A 13,454-nucleotide genomic window follows, 5' to 3' on the forward strand; every position below is an offset into this window, starting at 1 on the left:
TCCCATGGTAGAAATGGATATTGCTAAGAAAAAAATATTAAACACTGTTTTGCTTTACTTTTCTTTATCGGTCGTAATTTAATCATTTTGTCAAACAAGACACTATTTACATTCTGAAGAGTTAGGTTGTGGTTATTCCAGAGAGAAGGTCAAAATTTTTATCTCCAGTTTGTGGAATAAGCTAAAAGAAACCAGCATGATTCCTCACTTTACTTGGAACCTAAATAAAAATTTACAAAGGATCTGTTATAGATTCTCATTCTTCCTTTTTGATTAAAAAAAGTCACTGAAATGGACATGGCTTGAAGAAGTACATTGATAGCTGTAGTCTCAGAAGGTATGGAGCTGAAAGAAGCAAAAACCCAAAACAAACAAAAACAAAAACAAAGCACATCAGCACATGGGTAGGTGGTGCTCATGAAGAAGGGGGTGGGATAAGCAAAGAGAGATGAGAGAAGGATAAATGATTGTGAACTTGAAGCTGAAGGACTCAAAGTTGGAGGAAATCACAGAGATCACCAAAATTACGAGTTCTTTGCTTTCTTTGTTTCATGGACCCTTTGGGTGGTTGGGAAGTGGGGGAGGGAGGAAGAAAGAAAGGAACAAAGGAAGGAAGGAAGGGAAAGAAATAAGGAAAGAAGAAAAGAGAAGGAAGAAAAGAAAGAAGGAAGAAATTAAGTGCCTAATATATTCCAAACACTATGCTAAGTGCTTTACAAATATTATTTCATTTGATCTGCAGAACTGTGGAAGGTAGGTGCCAATATGATCCTCATTTAAAGGTGAGAAAACTGAGACAGACAGAGATTAAGTGATTTGCTCAGTTACACAGTTAGTGTCTAAGGCTGGATTTGAACGTTAAGTCTTCCTGTCTCTAGGCCCATGTTCAATCTACTGGGTCACATTGCTTCCTATAAAATGGAGATTATAATAGCACCTACCTTCCTCTTTTTTGCTCAAAATAGATATATTTATATACAAACACATATATGTATACATATGCACACCTGTGTATACATATACTTATATGAATATATAAATACAAATATAAGGAAAATTTATGAATATAAACATACTTATATATAACCACTATAAGTATGTATTACGCATAAATAGTACATAGAGTAGAGATCATTCAAAAGAAGAATTACTATCTCAGACTTCCATATGTCTTTATAGTTTACAAAGTACTTTCCTTAAAACTACCCTGAGAGGCATGCAATAGAGAGATTATTACTTTAAATTTACAGATGTGGCTCTAATGAGACCAAATAAGAACTTAAACCCAGGTCTTTAAGAAATTTTTTTTTCAAATATCATTTTTCAGTTCCAAATTCTCTCCCTCCCTTTGCCCCTACCCATTGAGAAGGCAAGAAATAAAATATCCATTACATATATGAAGTCATACAAAACATTTCCACATTAGTATTTTGCAGAGAAAAAGAAGTAAGAAAAATAAAGAGAAATAATATGCTTCAATTTGAACTCAGAATCCATCAGTTCTCTTTTTGGAGGGGATAACATTTTTTATCTTAGTCCTCTGAATTGTTACGGATCACTGATCAATAATCAGAATTGCTAAGTGTTTCACAGTTGATTATTGTTACAATGTTGCTGTCACTATATACATTGTTCTCTTGGCTCTGCTCTCTTCACGTTGCATCAGTTCATAAAAGTTTTCCCAGGTTTTTTGGGAACAATCTCCTATAAATAAAGTTTTTTTTTTTACTCTAAATCCACCACACATACCATTTTACATATAAGAAATCTGATCATACTACTACTGTTTCTATTTATTTTCCCCATCACTGCTGATTTCCTGGCTAGAATTCTATGTGTTGTCTACTACACAACACAATCAACTATGTTCCCTGGAGATTCCAATGTGGCTTCAAGCCATAATGCGGAGCACCAAATATAATTTTTAGTAGTACTACAGATGCAGCAGGTGTTGATATCTTTCTACTTTACAATTGTTTGAAGGGAGACATAAAACTGAGCTAATAAAACCCACCAACCATTATACTAACTGCCACATGCATAGTGTGACTCTAAATAAGATAGGAGTGTTCAGACATGGAAGGCCTTCATCATCGCCCCTGCAATCCAACTTTATGATTTTATAGGGGAGAAACTACACTCAAAAGGTGAAAGTGACTTGTATAATGTGACAGATAATGGGATTAATTTTTTTTAAACAAATGTACCAGAAATAATATATGCAAGCAAACTGGTATCCCCTTCCAAATAGATAGTTTGAAAGACTGTGCATTTTCTAGTGATGTTATCTGTACTGTTCCACACTGGCCCCACCTAGGTGGGGCCAAAGGTAAGACAGGTTTTTGCCAGGAACCCTAAACTTGGAATGGGGGGAGGGTAAGGATGATGATGATGAGAGGCATCAAAAGCAAGCATAAAGTCACAGCAGGCCAAGGATAATAATCCTTAATACAGGTATTAAGTAGTCCAGGACCTAGGAAAAAGGTGTGTCCATGGTCTAGCATTAAAGGTAATAATTGGAGTGTGTCAGGATTAAAGAAAGTGGAAAAGACAAGTGTGGTCAGGGTCTAAACAAGCATTCAAGATCTGATTATTTCAAAATAGGATAGAGTACAGCCATAAAGACCACTTTCCAAACTGATTCACTTGTTGCACTGATCCTGAAACTCTCTTTTAAGCCTTAACCTCTATGAATGTCCACAGTTCTCCCCTTTACGCCCATATTCGGTCCAGTCTTTAGCTAACGACAGCTCCCCGCTATGCTTTCCATATTAAAAGAGCTGAGTCTACATGGTGGCGGACCTTCCCACTGTTAAAAAAAAAAGCATTTTGGGAACTCCTCTAATGCAAATGCCTTCAAAGCCGCCTGGCACACTCTTTAAAAGAGGATAGTACCTTATAATAACAAATCACTTTTATGCAATGTTTTGCAGTTTCTATAGTTTCCTTATAACAAAATTCATGAGGCAAGGCAGGTTACTGTTTATCCCTATTTTACACATGAGAAAACTGAGGTCCAGTAACCACAGATCAGTTAAATAGACTTGCCCAGGGTTGCACAGTGAGTAAGTATCAGAGCCAGACTAAAACCCAGGTGTTCTAAGAGCAATTCTCTTTCCACTATACTGTGGGTGCTCAGTCAGTGTTGCTGGAGAAACGAATGCTCGAATATCTTTGGTGGTTGCAAAGTTTCATTCTGCACAGATGGATCTAACTTTTGGAAAAAGCCCCAAAACTATTCAGAGCCTAGTGTTGTGGTAAATAAAATGCATGACCAAGTAGACTTAAAAAAAAATCAGAAAATGAGGTGCAGCTGTAAGATAAGAAGATGGTGTGGCTTGCAAATAAATACGTTCTGAAAAAAATTCAACTAATAATTGTTAAGCACCAACAATGTACATGGTGATGTACAAGGTGCTAGGGATATCAAGGCAAAAATTAGACAATCCCTGCCCTCAAAGGAGCTAACATTTTAGTGAAGAGTAGTAGGGAGTGAAAAATACAGGAGGATACACATACTAATTGGAAGGAAGGAAGGAAGAAAAGAAGAAAGGAAGGAAGGATTGCTTTATTAAATGCCTGTTATGTGCCAGACACTGTGCTAAGTGCTTTACATATATTATCTCTTTTGATCTTCATAACAACCCTTTGAGGTAGGTGCTATTATTATCTCCATTTTATAGCTAGGGAAACTGAGGTAAATAGAGGACTTTCCCAGGGCCACATAGCTACTAAGTATTTGAAGTGGTATTTGAACTCCTGTCTTCCTGACTCATTTTACTGAGTTCAAATCCAGCCTAAGACACTTATTAGCTGTGGGACCCTGGACAAGTCACTTGACCCTATTAGCCTCAGTTTCCTCATCTGTAAAATGAGCTGGAGAACACAATGGCAAAGCACTCCAGTATCTTTGCCAAGAAAACCCCAAATGGCGTCATGAAGAGTTGGAAACGACTGAATAACAGCTTCCTGACTCCAGGCCCAGCTCTCTATCTAATGAGAGACAGAGCTGCCAGAAATTGAGAGGGGAAGAGAGAGAGAGAGAGAGAGAGAGAGAGAGAGAGAGAGAGAGAGCGCACACTAAGTTCCAAAGAAGACTTCTATGCACATTCCTAAGAATATAGTTACCTCTTATGAAAGGAAACTCTTACTTAGCTGCTCATTGATTTGAAGTTGGAAGGAACACCAGGGCAACTCTCTCATTTTACAAATGAAGAAACTCAGGTCCAGACAAATTAGGCAAATCGCCCAAGGTCACACAGGGAGCAAGTGGAAGAATTAGGATATGAATCCAGGTCCTTTGACTCTAACCTAGCATGTTTCCCACTATACAGCAGCGCTTAAGTCTCAGAATGTTGGGAACCAATCAGTCTTGCTATTTTGTGATCCTGCCTTGCATCTTTTAAATATATATATATATATATATTTATTGCTTTATTATTATAAACTTGACAAATATCAACAAACATAACTACCTCCCTTTAAAGAGAAAAAGATAATTGTACGTGACACTGTGAATATTACATACAGTTTTAAAAACACATATAAATTTAACATGGTATTTCCAATACTACTCTGTTCATCTGTGCCTCTTTCTGAACTTCTTCTTACTCTATTTTTAAATGTTTCATTGACTTTTTATTTTTTTTTTTAGTATAAATATCACTACATTCCCCATGCCCCCCTTCCTAGTAACAAATAAAAATAGTCAAACAAAAGACAAAATCCACATTTTGGCCAAGTATGAAATTTATCTCTCATTCTGCACCTTGTCCTCATCATTCTGCCAAAGGGTAAGAAGCACGAATGATCACCAGTCTTCTGGAGTAGCATCTGTCACAAAAGTCCTTAAGTGTTCACAGATTTTTCACAACACCTTACAGCCATTGGATAAATTGTTCTGGTCCTGCTCACTTTGCTCTTCATTCATTCATACACATCCTCTCAGATTTCTCTGAATTAGACCCTTCCATCATCTTATGGTACAATAATATTCCATTATATTCACATTCTGGACTTTGTTCAGCTATTCCCCAGTTGATGGACACCTATTTATTTCCATTTCTTTGCTATAACAAAAAGAGGTACCATAAATATTTTATGCATATGAGTGTTTGTCCTCTTTCTTTAAGGATATATGTAGTCTTGTGCTGGTAAATGTTTAATAACTGGCTGTCCAAAAACAGAATAAAACAAAACAAAACAACAATATAACATACTTACAAGTTTAATCAGCATTATTAACATTTTCTCATTCACTTTCTTAAGTCTAAACAATCAGCAAAATAATAAATCAAACCCTGATTTATAGCTTTTGCCAATTTTCAAGTTGTCAATGCTCACATTGAAAATTTAACAAGTGACTCTTGGGAGCTGTTTCAAGCTCCAGCACACCCCTGTATATACACCAGAATAGTACTGCACATCCTTAGCATATGAGTTCTCAAATGTTTTCCAGAATGGTTAGATCCCTTCACAGCTCCATCAACAGTATCAGTGTACCTGTCTTCCCCATGGGCTCTTTAACAATTATCATTTTCCTTTTCTTTGCCAATCTGATGAATGTGAGATGGCACCTCAGTTATTTTAATTTAAATTTCTCTTATTATTAGTGATAGGAACGTTTTTTCCCCATACAGCTGTTGATAGCTTACCTTTTTTTCCTTTGTGAACTGCCTATTCTTATCCTTTGGCCATTTATCTATTAGGAAATCACTCTTATTCTTGTATATTTGCTATCAATTCACCATATATCTTGGATTTCAGATTTAATCAGAGAAATTTGCCACAAAGAGATTTTCCCAGAAGACTATTTTCCCTCTAATTCTTATTGCATTGAATTTGTTGGTCATGCCTCTATCTTGGGTATACTTACTTGTTTCACGTTCTGGAGCTCTTCAGTTAATTGTTTCCTTTGTTTTTCTGATTCTAGCAGCTTATCCTGTAATAAGAATACACAACTAATAGTTTTTGATGTAGTTTTTTGTAAATGTTAAATTTAGTCTTCTCTTTCTAAACTTACTAAATTTCTAAACCATACAACACTAAATTCTAAGATCTAATACCAAATGAGAATAGATTTTTCCCCCATCAACATAACAAGTCTCATATCCACAACTAGCCAACTTGAAAAAAAATCTCAAATTGCATTATTTTCCCAAGGTTACTAGGAGACTCAGAGGGAGAAGAGGGTACACTTAAATATTAGCTAAGACATACAAAGTTTAAAGCATTATTTTTAGAAACAAAGAGTCAGGGATTCTAAATATTTGATGAAGGGAGTAGGTTGCAGAGCAAGGCTGGCTCTGTTTCTTAACATAATCTAAGTATGTTGTTGGAAGAACAACCAAGGAGAACAAGTCATCACCATTCAACACAAGAAAACAGCTATGGAAGCTTCAAAAGTCATTGATGTTCATGTAAATTACACATGCAAATGAAATATTATCCCAGCACTTATAATAAAGTCAAGTATTTACTCCCAAAGTCCTGGAAGCATGGTTTTAAGAAAACCATTACCAATATATCCCTTTTTATTTAGCAAATTAAACAGAATTACTACCAGTCACAGAAGGCCAAATTCTACCAGTAGCCTGGACAGAAATGACTTGGACATTAAGCAGAATGGGAAAAAATTTATATCAACATTGGAGTGCCAAGAATAATTGATTTGATTTCAGATTTTAATTTTTCCCAGTCCAAGAGATAAAATAAGGGAGCATGAAATGACTGTCATAAAGCCAGTCAGAACAAAAGCCATCTGGTCTGTGTTACCATCTATTCTCAAGCGAGTCACTCTTTGTGTCCTAGTTCTCACATTGGTACAAGGGAAGTATGTCTATTTTCACTCACCTTTGCCAAGCAGGTGTTAGGCTCAGCTGAGCCCTTTGAAAAAAAAAGATTTACTGGAATACACTAGTGCTTTAAAAAAGAACCATCGTCTGAATTAATAACTACCCAGTAGTGAAAGACTATTTAATATGTTCTTCTAAATCTCACTGGCTTAATTTTCATCCCTACCATAAAGCAATGGGAGTTTCATGGATGAAAAACATGGAGACAAGGAAGGGAAGAGAGTGGGAAAGGATTAAAGACCATTGGTCGGTCTATATATGGATTTATGCCATAGAACTCAATTAACTATAAGCCTTTATATTGTGTGAACTGCAAATTACTAGGAAAAATCAATAGGAAAATTTACAGTGCTTTGAGTACTATAATAATGTGGGATTCTTAATTGTTTTAATTAACATCCGTTTTTCTAAAAAAGAAAAAGATGATTAACTAGAAATTAGAGTGTGTCTCACCAGCTTTGATCATAACAACTGAAAGCTGAGTTACATTTTACAAGCTAGCACAGTCCTTCAGAATTTACTTAATGGGTTCTCAGCTGGGCTTTAATTTTATAAGTGTGTTACATGCCAGTCTTACATGGATGCAACATGAATAGCTTTTAAACTAGAAATTCAGGAGTACTAAGTCAAAAACCTCAACCAAATAACTGGATTAGCACAGATGTACTATTCATGGAACAAATGAATGAGAGGGATTAGAGAGCTACCCCAGGATTCCTAGTAATCACACAAATTAAATTATTTATGGGGGAAAATACCCTGGATAGTAATTTAGAAAAAGAAATGCTGTGTAACTAAGGTGACCAATTTTGCAAGAAATTTTTTAAGGGGGATTAGAAACCAAGCATCAGTAATTTATTTCTAAAACCTGTTCATACTCTCCCCTTCCCTTCCTTCCCAGGCTTTTAATTGTTATTCTAAAATATATGGGAAAGAAACGCATTTCAGTGTTGAAAGACATATCACACCAAGACTCTCTTTGAATGGGAAAGGAATCGCAGAAATAGTGGCCATATTGACTTCTATTACAATAGATTCACAAAATATTAAAAGGGTATTACATATAATTAAGGTGGGATTTTATATAAATTTAGGTATTGCTCCAAGTATGGTAGGTGCAGAATGAAGATACGAAAGGTGTTATAAAATAGAACAGCACCTCTTCCATGTTTATGGGGATTTTAAAAAACAAATTACCTTAATTCCTGATGCTTCTCTAGAAAAGAATGATGGTCCTGCTTTAAGATACAGGTCCTTTTCCCAAGGATGCAGGATTCATCTGTGCAATAATAATATATTTATTGTGTATATATAATATTTTATATTATATACAATACATAATATTGTGATATAATATATAATAATATATATTATAAGTCATTTATATAAAATTTATAAAATGCTTTACATATATTATCTCATTTGATCCTCACAATAACCCTATGAGGTAGGCAGGTGAACTCATTATCCCATTTTACTGAAAGGAAAGTGTGGTTGAGAAGTCAAGTGATTTGTCCAAAGTAATACAGCTAGTAAGTTTCTTGTGTGGAATTTGAACTTAGGTCATCCTGACTCATAAATCCAACATGGTATCTATTAGATTGGAGAGCAAGAAATGTTTCTTTGCTTTTTGATTATGTTTTGTTTTGTTTTGGTCTTTCTTTCTATCCCCAGAACTTAATAAAGTATCTAACACACAGTAGGTGTTTAATAAATATTAGTTGAATGGCTGAGTGACTACTTTCCACTACACCGAAATGCCTTCATATAAAGCAATAGGGAGGCAGCTTGGTGGTATAGTAGGTAGACTGCTGCCCTTGTAGTCAGGCAGACCTGAGTTCAAATCCCACCTCAGATACTGACTTAGCTGTGTGACCCTGGGGAAGTAGCTCAACCTCTCTCAAACTGAGGTTCCCCATCTCTAATGACAGCACCCACCTCATACAGTTATTGTGAGGATCAATTGAGGTAGCACATGCAAAGTGCTTTGCAAACTTTAAAGTGCCATATAAATGTTAGCTATCATCCTATAAGCAGTAGGAAGGCTTATGCTGCCCACTCCTGATCACTTGGAGCCAGAACAAAGGAATAAAACAAGTGAAAGGGAATCAACTTGGGAAGAGGGAGTGCCTCAGTTCAAATAAGAGAAACATGGAATTGTAGATCTGGGATAGTTCCTTGAGCCCAACACTGTAGTCTTATAGATAAGACTATACCTGGGATCAGAGAGTCAAAATAACTTGCCAGTGTTACCTGAGTAAGCTAGCCAGGGGAAGAGCTGGGGTAAGAACCAAGACCCCCATGCAGATTCTTCGTACAATGGTTCCTCTACTATAATATTGCCACCTCTCCTCTTCCTAAGGCTGTTAGATGTTCTCCATCCACACAGAACTAAATCAATACCACCTTAACTTGCACTGGTGCTGTGAAGCTTAAATAATAGACAAAACAGAATGTAGCCCCATAGGATAAAGTACTATAAGCACTGGTTATATTTTGGTTAATTCATGTTGTTTTAATAAGGATAAAAAATACCCCACCACAAGTAGTCAAATTTGTCAGAAGAAAAAATTTTACTTAAAAAAAAAAACTAACTTAAAGATTACCTTGAGTCTGCTGACTTCTCTCAAAGCATCGTTTCTTTCACGTTTAAGCTTTTCTACTTCATCTACTTCTGATGAATCACAGGCAAGAAGCTATCCACATTGAATTAGAAAAGGAAAATAACATGTTGAGTGCTCATGATTACAGGTTAATGTGAAATATTTGTCTGCCTGTTGTCATAGTGGCTTGCTTTTGCATATTAGTATTATATTTCATTTTAAAAATCCACAAGTTTATTTTTAAACTAATCACTTGGTTAATTAAAAGAGGGTGCAAAAGTAATCTGGGGCAATATCATTAACTTAAATTTAATTTTAATTTTTTAGTGCTTCCAACTGCTTTTATTTCACTATAAAACACTCATACTACTCTGCATTAAGTTAATGCTAACATTTTAATTTGGTAAGCAGCAACACAATTTCCCTGAAAAGTTCAACCATATTCTAAGAAAGGGCTTATAATCCAGGAATGGAATGAAGAATCTATAGCTTGCTGTCCAAACTGTCCCCTGAAGACCTTAGCACAATGTATTGCTGCTCCCAAGACTGATAAAATGTTGGCCATCATAAAGAAGGACACCAAAAACAAAACCTAGAACATGAGCTGATTACTTCACAACAACTTGGAATGCTGCGTGCAGTTTAGCCCTTAATGAAGATGTAACAGAGCTGGAGATGGACCAGGGGTGCTCTGATATGTACTAGCTGTGGTGGGACCACAGGTGAGTTACTTAACCTCTCAATGCCCCGGGCAATTTCCTAAGACTTTGAATTACAGGTTAGTGGTCAATCAGCATAAGTGGAAGGAGTTTCTATATTGGGGGTTCCCTATACTAAATGAAATAAGGTCGGGGATTCCCCCCCACCAAAAAATAGGGAAACATGGACTTATTAATTTCCAGATCTGTTAATAGCAAGCAGGAGAAAAAGGAAATCATTTGAATATTGAAAAAGATAGCTTTAAGGTATGGAAGGAAGAAAGTATTCTGCCCAATGGTGGCAAATTTAGGGAATTTATTGTCCTAAGAAGGAGGTTGCTATGTCTCTAAATTATAGGATCACAGAATTTCAGAGCTGGGACAGTCTGTAATATAAGACAACTATTATTAAATGATAGATATCTATAAAAAATAAAATGAAATAATATGTATTATTAAATAATGTACGTTACTAGAAATTATCTAGTTTAACTCTCTCATAAACTACTTAAGGAAACTTGAATACAGAGAGGCTGAGTGATATGTCAAGGTCACACAGCTAGCTGGTGACAGGGGTAGGTCTCATATTTGAGTATCCTGACTTCTTTGTACAATAGTTTCTCCACTAGAACACTGATGCCTCTCACCTTCTGAGGGCCATGCCACTAACTTCTTGACACTGAACTCTTATCTTTACACAAATTCCTTTGGCCACTGAAAGATGGATAATACTGGATTGCGTGGTCTATCTGTTGGACCTAATATCATGTTTCTTATATTCTCACATCATTTTAGTGTTTGTGTACTATTCCAATTCTGAACCCTAAAAGCAAGTCACAGATATTGCATGGAAATTCTACCAAAAGGCCCATTTTGTGAGATTATCTTTTGGCTGCTGATTCTCTTGTGTAATGTTATCAAAGAAGCTGAACCATGTTGCTGCATGGCATATGCAAATATTAAACATTTGTGATCCTTTAATTATAGAGAATATCCATTGTGGAAACTCCATCCCATCAGTTTAAAAAGTAAGCTTTCTATGACTTAGTAGATAAAATCCTAGGGGGTTGCCCGAGGCACCCAGTTCAATCAAGTTCCAACCCAGTTCAATCCAATGAGCATTTATTAAGCACCTACTAAATGCTAAGGTATTAGGGGATATAAAGACAAATGAAACACAAAATAGTCCTTGTTATTAAGGAGATTACATTCTAGTGGTGGAGACAAATAAATAAATGAATGAAGATGATAATTAGAGGTCATAGTCATCTTAGTCTCAGAGTCACACAGCTAGTATGTTTCTAAGTTTCTCTGGATTTTTAAAAATTCCATTATTTCTTCATTAGAGCACAAAGGTATCCCAGGAGGGTATCATGTGAGATAAGTATACCCAGAAGAAAGCTAGGGATTCCAAGAGGCAGAGGTAGGGGGAGGACTTTCATTGGGTCACAAAGCTAGTGTCAGGGACCAGATTTCAGCCCAGATTTTCCAGAGTGCAAACCCAGCACTCTAATCATTACATCATGGTGTTATATGCCATGCAAAATGAATTTTTGCTACCAGCTCCCAAATGCTGACCTCGAGTAAGTCACTTGCCCTGCTGAGGCCTTGTTTTTCTTATCTGTAAGACGAAGGAGTTGGATTAAATAATTTTAAAGCACCCTTTCAGCTCTACATTTAAGATCCTACGACCAAGGGTAGGTTTGACCCTGGGCAATTCAATGTAATAAACACTGGCCTCCCTTAACCTCAGATTTCTCTTCTTTAAACTGAAATGATTGGACTAAATGGTCTCTAAGGTCCCTTGTGCCATAAAATCTATAATCTTATCTTCTTAAAAACTCTAAGTTTTTAAAGCTGCCAGAGACCTGGTTCAAGTCTCAGTTCTAATCTTTGTATGTTGCGTAACCACGGGCAAATCACTTCACTTAACAGGACGTCAACATTTCAAGGGACATCAGAGGCCACTTGGCCCAACATAAACATGAACAAGAATATATTCTAAAACAAATACGAAAAATAAACTAGTGCCTGGTACGCAGCAGGTGCTTAATAAATGTTTACTGACTCAGTGACTGATCATCCAGACTTTGTTTGGAAGATACATAGTGAACGGGAAATCACTACCTTCTGAGGATGCCCACTCTACTTCTGATTGTCAGAAAGTTTTTTCTCACTTCAAGAATAAATCTGCCTTCTTTCAATTCCCAAACCATTGCTCTGAATCCTGATCTTGGGGGCCAAGTAGAATAAATTGAATCTTTCCTTCACATGCCAAACTTTCAAATTTGTGGAGACTGATATCCCTCTAAGCCTTCTCTTTTTCAGGCAAAACAGCCCCAATTCCTTCAACTGAACGGAAAAAATTTTGCGGCCCTTCATTCTCCTGGTTGCTCTTCCCTGTACACTCTCCAGCTTATCAATGTCCTTCCTATAAGATGGCACCTGGAACTGAACACAATGCTCCAGCTGCAGACCGATGACAATAAAAAACAGGAGAATTCTAATTTTCCTAGTCCTACCAATGATCTGTCTCAATGCAGCCTGCAATCACTTGTACACAGTTGTTCACAGGTGGTCTCCTCAATTAGATTGTAAGCTCTCTGAATTCAGGGGCTGTTTTTTGGTTTCCTTTGCCTTTCTTCTATCACTACTGCTTAGCACTAGGGCACAGAGTAGGTGCTTAATAAATCCTTTTTGACTTTAGCAGCTGCCAAATCATAATTGTCAATTCATATTGAGCTTGGAGTCCTCCAAAACTTCAGGATATTTTTCAGAAAACTAGCTATTTACATCTCATATTATTATCTTATACTTACAAAAATAATTTTTGAACCACAAATTTACATTTAATTCCTATTACATTTCTTCTTATGAGATTAATTGCCATGTTTAGCTTGTTCGATCTTTTTGCATCATGACTTAAGCAGTCAATGGCTTAGCCATGCAAATCTTGTGTATCATCTCTATGGGCTTCAGTTTCTTTATCTCTAAAATGGAATAATATAATATGATATGATATAATATGATATACTATAAATATCTGTACTACTTACACATAATGCTGTTGTGAAGAAATCACTTTGTAAACTTTAAAGTACTATATAAATGTGAATTATTATTATTTACAACTCCCATTCAGTTCTTTTCTCTGGGGTTTGAATTCCTCTTAATGGTACTATCATTTTTCTTAGTCAGCCAGGCACTTAGGCAACATCCTCAACTACTCCCTGTCCTCCATATTCAATCTTTTGCTAAGTCATCTCTTCAATGAATTTTTGAATCTGTTTCCATTTGGC

At 36.1% G+C, this 13,454-nt stretch overlaps 1 protein-coding gene across 1 annotated transcript in view; it reads right to left on the reverse strand.

Moving 5' to 3' along the window:
• Window positions 1-13,454, reverse strand: part of STXBP4 (syntaxin binding protein 4) — a 190,790-nt gene that overhangs the window by 128,918 nt on the left and 48,418 nt on the right. The window contains exons 9-10 of the mRNA XM_027870465.1: window positions 9,461-9,550; window positions 5,876-5,941 (exon numbers count right to left, since the gene is read on the reverse strand). Coding sequence (XP_027726266.1) covers window positions 5,876-5,941; window positions 9,461-9,550 — 156 coding nt within the window. The remainder of the gene's footprint in view (window positions 1-5,875; window positions 5,942-9,460; window positions 9,551-13,454) is intronic.

The sequence above is a fragment of the Vombatus ursinus genome, unplaced genomic scaffold (genome assembly GCF_900497805.2).
Source record: "Vombatus ursinus unplaced genomic scaffold, bare-nosed wombat genome assembly UNPS02014797.1, whole genome shotgun sequence".
Classification (NCBI taxonomy): Eukaryota; Metazoa; Chordata; class Mammalia; order Diprotodontia; family Vombatidae; genus Vombatus; species Vombatus ursinus.